This window comes from Uranotaenia lowii, chromosome 1 (assembly GCF_029784155.1).
Source record: "Uranotaenia lowii strain MFRU-FL chromosome 1, ASM2978415v1, whole genome shotgun sequence".
Classification (NCBI taxonomy): Eukaryota; Metazoa; Arthropoda; class Insecta; order Diptera; family Culicidae; genus Uranotaenia; species Uranotaenia lowii.
The window spans coordinates 4,745,769-4,762,857 of record NC_073691.1 but is presented as its reverse complement, the minus strand read 5'-3'; the positions used below and the strand labels follow the sequence as shown (position 1 = coordinate 4,762,857).

Genomic DNA, 17,089 nt, shown 5'->3' with positions numbered 1-17,089 from the left:
TTTTTTTCAAATCGATTAATTCCGATCGATTGATCAGAAGAACTGCTATTTTAAATTTTTGGAATTTTAAAGTTCATCACTCACTCGATCAAATATGAGCAATGCAGGTTAAGTTTCAGCCTAATTATAGGTAGATTCTTAAATAGGCTGAAGAATACGAAACCTGATAAAAAATATCAACAGCGAATCGAGTACGAACAAATTCAGCTCATGTTAAGAGGTATACATTCAGGCGTTTTTTTTTTCAAACAGAAACTTGTATCAGCATCAGCAAGAGCACAATCTGTGGTGCATTATTTTTAATGAAAAACTGATTTTCAAGTCGTAGGACCATTCAATTTAAAAAAAAAATGCTGTTAAATTTCAGGAAAAAGGATCTTTTAACTGTACGTACACGAAGAAAAAGTTCTTGTGTGGATTTGACCTTTAATTTTGAGAATTGTGAGCCATTGGATTGGATCAAGATTAAGAACGTTTCAATTTATCTGCCTTTCTCTTAAGTATGTTAAGTTTTAAATTAAGTTTTAATCTAGTCTTGTTTCTAGTCTGACACTTGTTTTAAACCAGATTTTTTCAAATACTCATTTGCTTCTTTTTTCTTACGAACTTTTCGCTTAGCTACATTCCACCAGCGTATATTTAGTAAAAAAAAACTAGTTAGATAAATTGTGTACATCATTTAGGAAGCCTTTATCTGCAAAATATAAAATCATTTATTTTTCAATTTTGTATCTCAACACTAAACAAATACATAGGGCTAATGAACTGCGGTCTGAGTCATAATTTTTAATTTGTATAAAAGAGAAACAAACAAACACCCGCATCAACTTGTTGCAACAATGAATGTAATACACATCTGGTGATGCAAACATTGACCAATAAAGTCGTAAGTAGCAATTAAAAGAGTAACAACCAAAACAAAAATCAAACCCAGTAAGCTCAACGTCGCTTGGCATTGAAAAAGCTATTTATACCAAACAAACAAAAGAAAAAGCATGAAGAGAGAAACGAACAAAATTTGAAAAAAAAAACCGAAAACCATTAGTTCTTCTATGTAGATAAATTTCGCGTGAGATGAGCTCTCTAGCAGAAAGTAAACATAACAAAATGGAAGCAATAAAACTATAATATATAGTTATTTAGGGATGCAGTAAGTTAAAAAATAATAAAAGAAAACAAAAAGGAAGTCGTAATCGAATCTAAAACAAATCTTATTGAAAAACCTATTTGATAATTGTGTCTCGAAATTATAACAGCTAAAAGAGCTGTAAAGAAGCTTAACTCATTGCTTTTGTTTGTAATTCTGTTAATGTTTATCTAGAAAAACCATCGAATCCGTTTTAATTTAGAGAAGGGAATAACTCTTAGAAGTAGTAGTTTACAAGGGTGGCTCCAGAGAGAAATTGTTTGTTTATTACAAATGATGATTTTTCCAACATTGTTGTCTAATAATAACAAAGTGAACTTGAACAACTAAACATACAATCGGTATCAACTTTTGGTATTGAAAAGTGTCATAATTTGGATACTACTCTCTGGAGCCACTCGAAGAAATAAATAATTTGTTTGTTTGTTTGTCATTAGTTTCCACAACAACAATCATACGACAAATAATAACATATCATCCAATCATTAGAAAAGTTCAGTTGATTATATATCAAACCTTTGTTGTACTTTTATTAAAAAAAGAAACATGGAAACAAATCAACAATTAAATAAAAATATTATGAACTAGAGCAGTAAACGCTGTAAAATGTACGCCAATTAAAACGAAAACTTAGAGATAGCATTAGGAAGTAGCATTACGGAAGATGAATAAATTCTCCTGCTTTAAATAGCAAAGTAAACTAAAAGAAATTCGCTCCGATAAGTATAATTTTAGAATCTCAAAACATGGAAAGCAACTAATATTTAAATAAAAATATATCGGTAGATCTACTCTGCTACTTAAAAACAAAATAAAACAAAAATACTAGGAATGAATTATTAACAAACTGAAAAACATCTTGTGATATAATTATAAAATTTACAATTAAAAACGAAGCTAGTAAATGTTTAAAGAAAAAACACGGGAGACAATTGAATACCAAATAGATGAACTTACCCCCGCCCTCCTTCCTCCTACCGAAGGCATAACATAAAATTTAAAAAAAAAACAAAAATTTTAATGGAACTTCGGCTTTTGGCATAATATTTCTCCAAATTATCTCGCGAAAAATAACCAGATAAAAATCGATATGCTCTTTTTGCAACAAAAAGTATATATGGACAAAAAAAATGAAACGCTTAAATCTCTCTTTCCTTAGAATTCACACCACTGATTAGGACATTTTAAATTACTCAACAGAAACTACACGAAAAAAGAAACAAACACACACGCGTTAGAGGCTTAGATAAAGTACACGGATGTTGTGCACGGTAACCAAAGTTACTCGATTCTGTATAAAAATCCATACAGTTTCAAGAAAAGTGTCTCCACTTAGTTTTAACTTTGGGCGTTATACGCAGAGTGTGTGCAAAGAGCTTTTACACATTTGCGAGCTTTCACTCGATTAGTCAATTCTGTATATTTCGACACAGGGATGCCCATGCATTTTTGTGATTTCTGAGCAAAAATGAAAGTTTTAAAATTTATAGAGGAAAAAACCACAAAAATTTATTCTTTTGCGTAGTAATCATAATTTATTGAGAAATAAAGACAAACTGGCCATCTTGAGCTGCTTGGTAGGCTCGTTAAAATCGTCGAATTACTGTTTTTTTTTCGGAATTGGCATTCTTGTTGGAGAGATGACTACCGTTAGATTTTGGCTACTTTTTGGGAACGACAAAATTAGCTTGCTCCTTATCCCGCCAACGTTCCAGCTTCCAGCTCTATGGTTCTGTTGGCCAATATTTCTACCCGCGGAATAATGTTAACGGCTGCTTTTCGTCGCATCCTGCCAACAAACAAATTTTAGGTTAGATTCGTCAATTTCCGATAACATTTAAAAATAAGTTTTTTTTAGTAATTAAATAAGGAATATTACCTTAACGTCACTAAAAGAGAGCGTAACATTTGGAACTTGGCCTCCAGTGCTCACACCATTATCGAAGAAGCTGATCCGCCCGATCCTCCTTGTCTGAAGAATAGCCGCTATCATCGGGTTCACCCTCAAGGGAAACGAGCGGGATGTTACATGTTGCTTTCGGCGATTTCGGACCGTTTCCAGCTTGCCCAGGTTCTTTGGGCGGATGCAGTAGAGCAACTGAAAAGGGAAAAGATGCTAATTATTTATCATCAGAATTTTAATTCTTTTAGCGTACGGAAGCAGCGGTGTTTTAGAGCAGCTCATAAAGAACGGTATATTTGTAGATTGTATTCCCCCGGATGTGTCATTAGGCACATTGGGTAGCTCCAACCAGGGGTAATTTTTCTCCTGCAAAGCCCTTAACATATTTCGAGCACTAAACGGTGGATCTTTCCGATTTACGGGCGAGGAACTTTTCGGAGATGTGCGAAAATTGCACTCTCTTTAGTGCGAAGAATGATTTCTTCCGGCGGCTGTAGAACAAAAAAAATTGAGTGAGCATCTTCCCTAAAAACGAACAATTTCATTTATGAATTAAGTTACATTATTGTACGTACCTTCCACGAGTTAAAATTGACGATTAAAACGTAAAATAACGATGGAAAACAAAAATCATCCTAACGACTTCTAAATTTTTATGCTTTGACATCCCCTTGAAAAAGCTTTCCAACAACAACAAACTTTTTATACAGAGCTGAATAATCGAATTTTACTTTACATCTGTATATTGGTGACCCTAAACTACCCAAAATTGAATTGGGGATATACAATTTTTGAACAACAACAGCTTAGGTTTTTTGAAGGTGTAATCGCAACACGTTTCATGAATAACTCAATTTTTCCGTGTGCATCCGCAGACCGATTAGCCTGAAAAAAAAACGTCAGACTTTAAAACATTACTCTAGAAAAAAAAAACCAACAACGTATAACACTAAAACCAGTTAAAATTTTCCTGTTCTAGAGTTGCATAAAGTTTGTCTTGGTTTGTGAAACTAAAAACTAGAGAAAAAACAAACAAATATTAATCCCAATTGAAAAAAAAAAACATAAAATCTTCAAAAAAAACCCAACCAACACCACATGGATCAGTATTGTGTAATATATAGTTGCGAAACAGATTGAAAACAATTATGTAAAAAAAATTACCACACACACACAAACACGACAAACACTGAATTGAAACCCTCTATTTGCAGAACAACAACAAGGTAAGGAAAAACGACAACAACAAACAAACCAGTTACCTTAAAAATTAAGAGAGCCCCCGAGATTCTAGTCATAAAATCTACCTTAGACAGGTGAACATATATATTATTTCAAGAATTTGACACTGCTGTCCCCTTTTTTCTTTCGAGTGTAACACAGAAGCGGTATTTAATAAAACGAGATAAAAATAAATAGAACCAAAAAAAGGTACCATTAACAACAACAATGATATTGATTCAGAAAACCACTTGTGTTTTACTAAGAAAAGAAATGTCCATTGGAAAATTGGATTCGAGCTCTTTTTCATATGGTAGGTTTTTTTTATTCTACTCGAAATTCGAGCAGTTGTTTTATAAAATTATGTGTTTATATAGCTAATTCACCATTGCATAGATACAAATCTAGTAGTCGCAAACATCATACCCGACCATGGTACCAAGGTGTGAGCTGTTATGTAGCGTGCATTCTGGGTGAACGAATCAGTCAGCTTCACAACCAGTTTGAAAACGGATAACATTTTCAGTGTTATTCATTTACGTCTGCACCTAACTGATTGGAAAGCAACTGATTGAAGAACGTTCATAATTGAGGCCCTCAGGATCAGAGGGGTGCAAGTGCTAAAATCATTAATTTTCAGTTAAGTATACCTAACGATTCTTCATGTTTCAATGTACATCTGGTGCAAAACTTAGATTTTTTATAATTTTTTTTGAACACTTATTTGATTTAATCAAAACTGCTCGAATTCGAAAAATATATGAAAAATTGAGCACCTTCACACTTTGAAGCGCGTTTTCTCGAAATTTTGATTTAGACACTTGCACCCCTCTGATCCCAAGCGCCTCAATTGTGCACTTTTGTAAAAACAATTGAAACATCTAGCCTGTCCATCATACCTAGGATTTAACCCTAAAACCAACCAAATAAATCTCAAGCTTAACACTCTGAGTTCTTTGACTATCTCAACACCCAGTTAATGCCCTTTTTACCGCTTCATACCTTACAGTACAAAGCATTCACTTTAAACACACTAATCTACATAATACATGTTAAAAGATTTCGGTCAAGAAGACTCCCCGGAACTGATTCCACTATTTTAGGAAAATAGATTCCTTAGATTAAAAATATCAACATTTAATCGACTAGTTTATACTTGCTCCATTGAATAACGACCTGACTAGTTTCGACCAAAACATTGGTTCGATGAACATCTATCAGTTGACAGAAACCAGGTGAAACCGATTTTTACCAACCATTGAACGAAGCTTTTTTATACCGCATTTTTTTCACCTGGAGGCAAACCAGAGGCAACCTAGGTTCGCTCTAACTGCTGTCATCGTGCTCATTTATTGCTCTGGAGGCAACCTAGGTTTGCTCGAAAAACGGACGGAGTTGCCCTGAGAAGAAAGTCAGTTTTGCAAGAAGTTCACCAATACTCTCAACGTTGTTGTCAAAACATTAAACAGCTGTTTTTGGCTGAAAGCAAAACAGTTGAAATAATGAACGGGAAAATGATTATTGCCGCGATTTTGAACCTCTCAGCCAAGCAAAATCGTATTATCTGCTGTCCAGTGCAATCTGGACACGAAAAAAGGCAATCCGGATATGAAGAACCGAGTGAAGAAATTCAGAAGGGAGAACAAAATGACAGATGCATGTAAACATAGCGCTCGTTCTCACACACACCTACGTATGGAATAACTCAAAACCCGAAAGTCGTTTTTTTATTCGGACGGTTCCAGAGCCAAATCCGGAATCAAAAAAAAAAAATACACCATTAGATAAACTGACGAAAACTTGATCTCCATCTCACTCGCGCATACGCCAAGCCATCACATTAACTCAGTGACTTCATCGTCAATGAGCAATTTATTTTATAACATTATGTTGAAAAAATTCAAACAGCTCCTTGTGCTGGATATCATTCAATTACGATTTAAGTGTTATTTTCAGTGTATGAGTTCATTTTGCAGACCGAAAAATTTTGCTGCATGGGTCGTCGCCGATCTGTCATTCTCGTTTGTTCTCTTTTGGTCTTGTTATTCGCATTGTTCGGAAAATTATGTAAAAATACGGCGAAGTGCGGACAATTTTTTAACTCGGATTTTACGGACTACATCGGCTTCCGGCACACGCCAGTCTGAGCTCAACAACAAAATGGTATGTTTCCAAGAGCGTAGAAATTTATTGGCCCAATCTCAAAGATTTTTCTCTGCCATTATTAGTTTCAGCTGGTCTAACCCAACAAGGAATTTTTGTTTTCTATTCAAATTTGGTTCTAAAGTAAACATCTCTGCTGGAGCATGTTGCTGTACAATGGCCTCCTGGTACCGGGCAAGCTACTGCTAGGTGAAATAAACAGCGGTCCGCTACTGTCGACAATAGCAGCACATCTGCGGCAGTATCGCCGGGCCCCGGTGCAATTGCTTTTCAGTCCAACAAAAAAGTACCACTATCACCAAAATTTACCTTCCGTTCAGGGTGATCAGAGGCTCGGACCCACCCGCAATATTTTGGGGCCAGCTTTCTACAAGTGCTATTCGTCTTCATTGAAGAAAGAAGAAGGTTTTCAGATCAAATCTGTCGAAGGAAGCGAAATAATCCAAAATGTGCTCCAGAAGAATAAGCAATTGCTGAAAGATAAGAAAGATGTGCTGATTCATGATATTCGAACGCGCAAGGATAAAGTTAAAGAGCGAGTAGAAGAGGTCATCGAACGGGAGAATGTCGCTACAATTCCAAATTTCCTCTGCATCGGTCGAATCATCATGTCTCCCTATCTGGGGTATGTGATAGTACAGTCTGACTTTTCGCTTGCCATGGGAATGTTGGTGGTAGCAGGGTTAACGGATCTGGCCGACGGTTTTATTGCACGACACTGGCCAAGCCAAGCAAGCCGATTGGGTTCCTTCCTGGATCCACTGGCAGACAAAATCTTGCTCGGGACGCTGGTAGTTTCGATGAGCTACGTGGATTTGTTACCCCTGTGGCTGTCGGGAATGATCATTTTCCGCGATGTGTTCTTGATCGCGGCCGGTTTTGTTATTCGGTACATCAGCCTACCTCAGCCGGTTTGTTACAATCAACCTTTAACTAAGATTTTCTATTAATGGGCATTTTTGCACTTCAGCGCACTCTTTCGCGGTACTTTGACGTGACGCACGCCACCGCTCAGCTGGAGCCTACCTTCGTGAGCAAAGTCAACACTGCCGTTCAGTTGGCCACAGTTGCCATCACCCTGGGGGCACCCGTTTGGAACTATCTGGATCATCCGTACTTGCACGCCCTGTGGTATCTGACGGGTGCGACAACGGTGGCCGCCGCCTTGAGCTATATCCTTAACAAAGATACATACAAAATTTTGAAGAAACAACAGCACGAGCAACAGCAAAAACAACATCAATCGGCAAAGAATTCGTTGAAAAAATAAAACCGGACCATCTGTCCTGAGCATCAAATGTACATTAACGATCGGTGAAAATAAAGTTATTATTCAATCGAAAATTATAGCTAAGTCAGATACCGAATTGAATGTATGCTGTTTGATTAATTATTAGTGTAAAATTATGAACTATTCATTATATGTTTGACATATTCAAATTTATATTCCAAATATCACGTTTTTTAAAGTACCCAGAAGTTTGAAAATCTTATTTTTTACTTGAACATGTTTAAATTTTCTTAAGCGTGTAGAATGTAAATGTTTTTGTCCATTTTATTCCATTCCACGATCATTCACAATAATAACAAACAGTTCATTACACAACACCGTACGTTGATCCCGCAAATCGGCACCGATCCCGGTTAAGCACCGTTTCCTGGAGGAATTGCACCATGTCGGTTTAAAAAAGTGATCAAAATGTTGTCCCTCACCCGTCAATTTCTAGCTTTAAATGTGACTGGCAAATTTACGCTTCAACGCTTTTATTCGCACCTGTTAAATCATTCGAATAGCATCGGTTTAAAACCTCGAAATGGCATCTCGCCACTTCCGGTAGTGTTATCGCAGAACCTATTCTGGGAGCGGGATCGCAAAGGTGGCTACGGGGACAAAAACAAACCGCCGGTCTCCCGCAAACAGATGCTGCTCGATGGCCTCCGGGAGCTGAGGAAAGAGTTTGCCATGTTCGAACAGGAGTGGCGCGAAAAGTTGGCCTGCGATCCTCTGGTGGTATTTCGTCCGGGTGAAACGGATGTGGTGTTCAACTTCGAAAGCCAACCGGATCTGGACCGGTGGGTAGTGACGAGTGACCGAGACCATGGTGAAGGCTTCTCGGAAGCCAATTTCGAACTTAGCCCGGCTGGGTTCGGATTGTTCCACGGCAAACTGGAGTCGCGTGCTCCGAAGGACGGGCGGATCAAAAAGGCCGGATACGCGAATATTCGCAGCCAGAGGATACGGGTAACTTATTCAGAGATTAAATTCGGTAAATAGTTATAACTTTGAGCATCTTTAATTTAATTGCAGAAATCTTTTAAACGGGATGCCTTCTTCGAATGGGAACAGTACAACACTTTGGTTTTGAAAGTGCGGGGAGACGGTCGAACTTACCTGATCAATTTGGCTTCCGAGGGCTATTACGACATCTTGTGGAATGATGTGTATCATTATGTGCTGTACACACGCGGGGGTCCACATTGGCAGACCGCACGGATTCCATTCAGTAAATTTTTCCTCTCATCGAAGGGACGCGTGCAAGACAGTCAGGCGCCGATTCCTTTGAACAGGATCAGTAACATAGGTTTTTCGGTGGGTTCACGCGGAGGTCATGACGGACAGTTTCGGCTGGAATTCGATTATATAGGGGTGGAATACGATCCGTCGCATACAGAGGAATTCGCTTATGAGATGTATAAACAACAGAAGTATATCGTGGGCACGTGAAAAGTTGTTCCAAATAAACAATTTTTTTGTTACCAAAAATACGCTTTCTGAAAATTTTATGATACCTTTTACTGATTTGACGAAATTTTTAAGCGAGCAAACACAAATGAGTTTTCTAGCGTAGTACTATTCAGTATCGTTTCTGAAGATGTGGTAAAATATTTGTAATCAAATTGTCTTTTTTGTGACGTTTAAATAGCTCGAGGAGCTGACACTGGAAATGAAAATTAGAGATACTTTGGAGAAGAATATTTTTTAGAGATGTACCGAATAGTGGTATTCGGCGAACGGCCGAATACCGAATATTGACCTTTTCAACTATTCGGCTAAACGAATATTCGGCCGAATATTCGGTGGAATATTCTATTGAGTTTTTATTGAAAAAAAAAAACGTAAGCGATTATTTCAATGCTTTCTATTTCTTCCATATTAATGCCCCTCATGTTTTAAGTCGATTATTCTCAACCAGATGATGTCATCGGATGATGTATTTTACAAGATATTTTTTAAGAAGGGGTCTTTTTTATTGTTGTACGTTTATTCAAAGAGGGTTTTAAGCCTTAAACTTTTACCCTCAGCAGGTGCCTTTCTGATTCGTCGCTTCTAGGGCGTTTATCACCAAAGAGATTGCGTTCCTATGAAATCTGGTGTAAAACATGTCGAAACAGGTGCCAAGCTATTTGAAATTGCTTCTCTGATATTGAATTAAATGAAGGTCGAATTTTAGCAAGGTATTTTCAAAATAGTTGTTGAAAAGATAGATGATCTTTAACCTTAAGCATACCATACTTTCAACCACACGTATCCACACGGTCAGGCATTCAGGACGATTGTTGAAAATAAAAAAGTTCAAAAATTATGTATGTTTTCAAATTTTTGAAAAATCGTTATTGAACACAAAATCTAAAGAATTTTAAAGAGGAATTTGAGTTTTTTATTTGATTTAGTAAATAATCTGAATAAACCCGAGCAAAACTCGGGAAGTTGTAAACAATATCTGGACATCCAGGCCAGATTTGACTTATCTGGATTCTTTACTGGATTTAAGGGCAAGCCTGAATATATCCAGGAAATCTGAAATAAACTATAATCAAAGTATAAAGAGACACTTGTCAGCATTCTCCTGAACGATCTACAGTGAAAGATACACGGTTAAACCATATATGTTTTGCTGAAACCATAAGTTTTTAATGATTGTGTAGCTTTTACATAATTACTTTTGGATATTTGATAAATTATTCAAAATTATTTGAAAAATTTACAAGTCTGTAGTAGATATTCGGCCTATTCGGCCGAATACTTAGCTCAACTATTCGGTGAGCCGAATATTCGGCTTAACGGTTTTTCGGCGGTATTCGGCGCCGAATATTCGGCCGACCGAATATTCGGTACATCTCTAATATTTTTAAAAGTTTAGAGTAGGCAGCCTAGAATAGTAAGCGATCATGAGACGTTGGTTAGACCATCATGAACTTCATTATATCCATTCCGGCTGGATATGGACAGAATGCAGTTTAAGATAATAAAACAACCCCCCCTGATACCATCGGCTCAGGAGGCAACTGACTTGTCAGCTGAGCTATGTCATGCTCATAATAAAATAAAAATCTACCGAATTTTCCATTCCCCAATACGAGTGCAAAATTTTTGACAAACCATTTATATAAAAAATATTACCTTCATCCAATGGAATACGGAATTTTAATTTTGCAACAATACTATTGCCAAGAAGTTCAATCTTCAGAAATCTGCGATCTCTTTTTATTCGATTAGTTTAAGAGCATTTGATGTAAAAAATATGCCAATGTTAAGTAGGTACTTACGCAATGCATGTTCCGAGCTTCTCAGGAAGTACACTTGAAAAAGCTATCTCGTTCTGAAACGAGGCAACCAAATAGGTTCTGAAGAAATTTATGAATTAATGATTCTTATTCAAAGATATTCATATAAAAAGGTACCTTACCTGATCCAAAATAAAGATCACTTTCATTTTTTGATTGTCTAAAACGAGAAAAGTCGATAAAAATTAGGAAAATCATTTTTCGGAAGAGTTTTAAATTTCGTAGCATCACAGTTGATCAATTTCGCGCTTGTTTTCAAAATCTGAGGCCACAGTTTAACCCAGTAGGAAAAATCGCTATGAAACCAGCATGAAGTGGTTTGAATCGATTTCGAGCAGTTGACATCCCAGTCAGGAAAATAGGTCTTGATTTGATTCGTTGTTGGTACCAGAGTATAAGAAAGAATGAAATAACCCTGAAACAACCCCAAAATTCAAAAAAATATTAATTTTTTTTATGAAACTAAACAATACATGGGTAATTGTGGTGAAAAATAAATAACATCAGGACCTATAGTCACAATTCTCCAATCACGAAAAAAACAACGTTTTCAAATTGCTTCAAATATTTTAATATAGTTTTTATTTAGGGGAATCTTGGTATGTTTTCTTTCTTTTGTTTTGATAAGTTTACAGACGGAATCATTTATGTTTGTGTGTATGTGTTGTGTGTTTGTGTGTCTTTTCCTATAAAAGGGTTCCCAGATAAGGCTAGCTCGCGGTTCAATCGTGGGTCAATCACATCCACTTTTCAGAGTATTGTATAGTTAGAAATTTTAAGATTCTGGTTTTCCTCCTCGTTTCCTTTTCAATTTGTTTCCACAATCATCAGTATAGGTCGCATCAAATAGTTTTCATTTTAGTTTTACGTAGAGAGTTTGGTTTGGTTCCATTTGCTTCGACTGTTTCCAAGTTTATGATTTTCTTGCTAAAGTTAACATGGGGATTGTTGAATGTACAGAGCTTTACTATCATGGGTAGGTTTTAAATACATACATTAATGGGGGACGAAATGCTATCTTTCGAGATCAGATTTGTTTCTCTACACTGAAATAGCGACAAATAATCGTTTTTTTTTGTTTACAAAATTCTAACAGATGGAACTTTTGAGGGAAACGATTCTACTCGTTACGAATCAATCAAATAAAAGAGCATTATAATCTGCCTACGGCGCCTGACGGTTAATTCAATTTTTATTCTTTTCCAAAGTTGAACACCGATCGTTTTACATTTAATTGATTGGTAGATTTGGTTTTAATCACTACTCTTTCAAGTATTGTTTACTGTTCCAAACAGGTATTTTTTCTTCCACCAATCAATCATAACATTTTTTTTTCTCAACGAAGATACTTTTTGCATCACAACCAGCAAATTTTACAGCTAAGAGAGAAATTTTCGCTTATTCGAACATGAACCACAATAGATTTATCACCAATCCTGTTTGTTTTTTTTTGTTTTCAATTTTTTGTTTTATATTATATTCGCTAACCTTCCAATTTATCCTAGTCTACAAAGTTGTGAGACCCTTTTTTAAGCTGTTTGTTTTTTTTTATAAGTTTTGTTTTGGTAGAATTCCCTACAATCTGTTTGTTCTTAAACAATGCATAATTTGGTTGATTTTCAACAATCTGTTACAAAAAACTTGTGTTTCCTTACGACTATTGGCAGTATTATTCTCAGTTGACGTTGTTTACAAAAGAGAACGAGTTTTCTTGTTTTCATTGATACTTAACTTGTTTGCGTGGTTTTAAACATTTCATTTTAATGATATCCAAGGTGCTACTCTATGGCCAATAACTGTAATCGAGTTGCCCTCTCAAACAGCTCAAGTAATAGGCAACTGTGTGATAGAACTTTAATATTCTCATTGTTCTTCACAAATAATTTTCAGCGCCTTAAACTTGAGACTGAATGCTACCTATATTGCTTTTCGTGTTCGTATCATTGTTGAGGTTCCTCCCGGAATAGGAGTAAACGACGACGAAGAAAAACTAAGCGGAAGTTTTGTGCGTTCCAGCGCACATCTGCCGAAAGTGGTAACTAATCTAAAAACTAAACCTTCCTCATAGTTGGAGAACACTCTTCTTTGCAGTTAACCGTAATATGAGTATAGCAAAGAGGTGACTCCACCGCCTCATTCGGAACTGACTAAGGACAATCAACAGAAACATTCCTATTGTTCATTTTTATGGTGTGTTAAACTGGTAGTGGGCCAGGGAGATGTGAGGGTATCGTTCAATGTCGGTAGTTTTTCTGAGTAACATTCCAATAACATTTCGTCTACAAATTTAAGGGTTTGTTATGACAGTTCAGTGACCTTTGGTTTTGAACAGTCGAATGGTTTAGTTTTAAATGTCAATATACACTGTTTTTATCTCTAAAGTTAAACAATCAGTAAAAGAAGTTCCGCACCGTAACAGTAAGTGTAAATGTGCGCGTGTTGGTGATTTTGTGAGTGTGATCTTTGTTGTTTTTAGAAAATGCTTTACACTGTTTCGTCAGTTTAGAACGAATTTTTTTATGACTTTCTATCAACTGCTTTGCTCTTTTATTTTTATCTAAATAGGAAGATTGTTACCCTATGAATGGTTTATTCATGACCTGGGAAAACCTATCAAAGCAAGCTTGGCTTCCAGAGTGAACAACTGCATGGGTTACTGTCAAAGGTATCCTGTGTACAAAAAAGGGTGTGTTTCTCGTGTTTGCTGTTTAACACTATTATCAGAAAGATGAGTCTAGAACGGCGAACGAGTCCGGAAGAAGAACCGCATACTCGACCTCCCGTTCGTCATCCTCCAGCGGTGAAGCGGGGAACGGCTCGACGGCAGCCACTGCGCGGACACTGGGAGGAGCCCGACGGGACGATCGACTGCGAAGTCGTCGCGGGCGCTCTTCTCCGGCGATCGCTCCGGGTCCGACCGAAAACGGGCGTCGTCTCTCGTCCGAATCCTCCTCGTCATCTCCTTCGTCTCCCTCTAGCTCATCCTCCTCGGTACCATCGGCTGTAAATGGGCGCTCCTCCTCCTGAATGATTTGTGGATTCCGGGTAAGTTACGAGGACGAAAAGGTTCTACGTTAGTTTAAATGGATAAGCCAGTACTCCACCAGGGGGCGTCCAATCATCGCAGGTTAGCACGTTTGGCAGTTGCTGTCGGCTGTCGATGGTTGGACGCCATTTTTTTTCTATTGTGTCCAATTGTAGGGCTGAAATGAAAGTTACTCAAATTGAGCCGAAAAGCGCGTGAAAGATGTGTCATACTGTATACGTATACGTGATGAAGCAAATTTTCAGATCAAGGTGATTTAATTTGCAGATGAAGTTAATGTTGAGAAATATAGCCAATATAATAGTGTTGGTGTAGACAATGTTTAATGGTGTTTGGGCCAATTCGTTAAATTAATCCTACTGTCAACTAACTACGTATACCTAGATGTTACGAGTATATTGTTGCGAGCCAATTGAAGGTGGTGGTTACAGTTGGCTTATGTTAAGTATTCTACTTCAATTTTTTGGTTGAAAACAACGAAATTGACCCAATTATTGCTCTGTTCGGATCTTTGATGGTCGTGGGTACAGCTAAATCTGGTATACTTTAACTCATGCCAATCATTCCATATTGTTTCGTGTGGTAGAGCGAGCAAAACAACATCACGCTAAGAAAACTGACTCAAAAAAGTGGACAAAATAGATTCCCAAGAGAATTTCGCCAACATTTCACCTAAAATATTTTGATCATGTATGATAGATAGTCTCCTGTTGGAATATTCAATACATATCCCACAGTCCTGGAGATGCACAAAATGGGGGTTCGAATCCGACTGAAAGCCAAGCTATCTTTTCGCATGTTTTTTCTTCTGATTTATTTTAGTAAAAAGAATGAACAAAATAACGATGAATCAGTTTTCTTTACAAAAAAAAAGGACGTATTTATTTCTAAGCCATGCTGATAGAGGAAGCCGATAATTAAAGTAAAGTGCATGAATCGTTGAGCAAGCTAGACAGTTATGCTAAGTTTTATATGTTTAAGGGGGGGGGGGTAGGGTCTAACACTTTAAAAAAATCTATTTTTTTATTTTTTTATTTTCTTATTGTAAAACATTTCAAGAATGTTGTGTCAAATTTTCAAGTCGATTGAAGCAAAACTGTAGAAGTTATAGGCCTTTTTCTCCTCCTATCTAATACTGCAAGAAAGCAAGAGCAGAAACTTCAAACGCGTTTTTCTCGAAAGCACATTTTTAAAGTCCGTGGACATCGCCATTTGAAAACTACTTATCCGATTCTTTTCAAATTTGGAACATATTTTCTACATATAAAATACCAGACCCCAACGTTTTTCTTTTTTGTTTTTTTTTTACTTTGGGGAGATTTTACAGGTGAAAAATGGCGGATTTTTTCGTGAAAAATTGTAGTTTTTACTTCAAACAGCCACAAAAATTTCATAAAAATATTTTTAAGTTAAATAAAAACGTTGGGGTCCAGAAAAACATCTATTAAAAATATTTTGCTCTGAGTTTTTGACTTCAGATGATTCTGTGCTGAGATACAGTGTCCACCTCAAATCCTGTTTTCTAAAAGGCATCCTCGAAAATGCTCCGTCACCGGCTCATTTTTCAATATTTTTCTACGGAAAAATTACTAAATGTTCTTTTAACAATGCTTTGTATAATGCAAAAAATTAGAATACATTTGTTTGAACGATAGCTCTAGAAAAAAATCGTGAAAATGGTGTTTTTTTATACCCGTTAGACCCTACCCCCCCCTTAATTCTTGTTAATTTCTCATTACAATCAATTTCGTGGACCGTGAATAACGGAGACGTGGACAAAACTTTGGAGGACCAACGAGCCTCGCAAGAGGTTTTATGAATTCACTTAGTCAAGTACCTGCATGTTTGAAAAAATGATTTATCGAAACCAAAACTATAAATACTAACAATTTAGTCATCTCGTAGTGATCATGCAGATTCCTCACAAAACATCTATACTGTTGTAGGTATATAGCAATTTTCTCTTTGGATTGGATATTGTGTTTACAATAGTCGAATTTCAAATATTATTTTGTCAATTTTGTAATTTTTGTCCTTTTTTGTAATTTTTGTCATTTAGTCATTTTTGTTATTTTTGTCAATTTTTGTCATTTTTATCTTTTAAGTCATTTTCGCCATTTTTAACATTTTTATCATTTTTGTCATTTTTGTAGTTTTTGTTATTTTTGTGATTTTTTTGTCATTTTTGTCATGTTTGCCATGTTAGTCATTTTTGTTATTTTTTGTTTAGAATTTGGTTCAATTTGTTTTTTAGATACAGTCAATATTATCTTTAGATGGTAAGTTATTTGGTCGGTTTTGAAAATTCGATATTAATTTTTTTTTCTCATACATTGTTTTCCGTATATGTACGTACAAGGTAACGAAGTTTGTTCAAAACGAACTGATAAAGCATGCCATAAGCAATAAAATTACATGTTTCCAAATTATAACATCATGCAATACAATTTAGTTAAACAAAAAAGAATGATTAACAAATTGATCGAAAATCGTCGAAAATTACACCCATAATTTGATTTTCACTTATAAACATAATTTTTAATTTATTGAAAAATTTATAGGATCTTAGAACTAAAATCTAAGAAATCTAGATTTCATGATATCAAATTTACAAATTCCTAATTTACACTTCAAATTTACAATTTTCCTGCTGTTGTTTCTGATTAAAATAACTATACCTTCAGCACATTTACTAGCTCTGCCTCACTCATTCATGTTGCTATCTTTATTCTCGTCGTCAACGGGTTTTTCGCTGGTATCCTCCAGGTTTCCCTTCTTATTTTTCTTCCTCTTGCCCGAACTCTTCGGCCGGTGTGGATGGCTTTTGTGAAACTCCACTATACCCTTAACCTGGGTGTTGAGGGTGTTCCACTTGTGCGACAGGGCTGCCAGCAGTTTGTGTTTATTTTTCCTGCTGCCACTACTGTCGTTTCCTTCACCTTTTTCTTTCGTCTGGGGATGGCTTTTGTGGAACTCTACAATACCTTTGACTTGGGCGTTCAACGTGGTCCACTTTTGGGACAAACTTCCCGGCTTTCCTGCT

At 36.3% G+C, this 17,089-nt stretch overlaps 3 protein-coding genes and 1 long non-coding RNA gene across 9 annotated transcripts in view; 2 read left to right on the top strand and 2 right to left on the bottom strand.

The window, feature by feature from the left end:
- Positions 1–2,683: 2,683 nt before the first annotated feature.
- LOC129754132 (uncharacterized) lies at positions 2,684–3,872 on the bottom strand. Of its 2 annotated transcripts, none has more exons than XR_008738975.1 (3): positions 3,626–3,872; positions 3,027–3,541; positions 2,684–2,936 (listed from the first exon to the last, which is right to left on the bottom strand). It is a non-coding gene; the product is annotated as an uncharacterized LOC129754132 (long non-coding RNA). The 2 variants fall into 2 exon arrangements; XR_008738972.1 differs by having other exon boundaries at positions 2,700–2,936; positions 3,027–3,245; positions 3,304–3,872.
- A 2,428-nt stretch (positions 3,873–6,300) lies between these two features.
- Positions 6,301–7,806, top strand: LOC129757768 (probable cardiolipin synthase (CMP-forming)). Of its 2 annotated transcripts, none has more exons than XM_055755066.1 (3): positions 6,301–6,434; positions 6,500–7,345; positions 7,405–7,806. In XM_055755066.1, exons 2-3 carry the CDS (start codon positions 6,578–6,580, stop codon positions 7,702–7,704), a joined length of 1,068 nt encoding a protein of 355 aa, XP_055611041.1. In that variant the 5' UTR covers positions 6,301–6,434; positions 6,500–6,577; the 3' UTR covers positions 7,705–7,806. The 2 variants fall into 2 exon arrangements, with proteins under 2 accessions (XP_055611041.1, XP_055611046.1); XM_055755071.1 differs by having other exon boundaries at positions 6,328–6,434; positions 6,559–7,345.
- A 210-nt stretch (positions 7,807–8,016) lies between these two features.
- Positions 8,017–9,200, top strand: LOC129738522 (complex I intermediate-associated protein 30, mitochondrial). Its single transcript, XM_055729742.1, has 2 exons — positions 8,017–8,676; positions 8,743–9,200. Exons 1-2 carry the CDS (start codon positions 8,134–8,136, stop codon positions 9,157–9,159), a joined length of 960 nt encoding a protein of 319 aa, XP_055585717.1. The 5' UTR covers positions 8,017–8,133; the 3' UTR covers positions 9,160–9,200.
- A 2,364-nt stretch (positions 9,201–11,564) lies between these two features.
- The window catches only part of LOC129753316 (echinoderm microtubule-associated protein-like CG42247), a 128,901-nt gene continuing 123,376 nt past the window's right edge, over positions 11,565–17,089 (bottom strand). For all 4 annotated transcript variants that reach the window (XM_055749134.1, XM_055749119.1, XM_055749125.1 and 1 more), the window contains one exon: positions 11,565–14,023. The gene's annotated coding sequence lies outside the window, so the exon portion shown is untranslated. The remainder of the gene's footprint in view (positions 14,024–17,089) is intronic.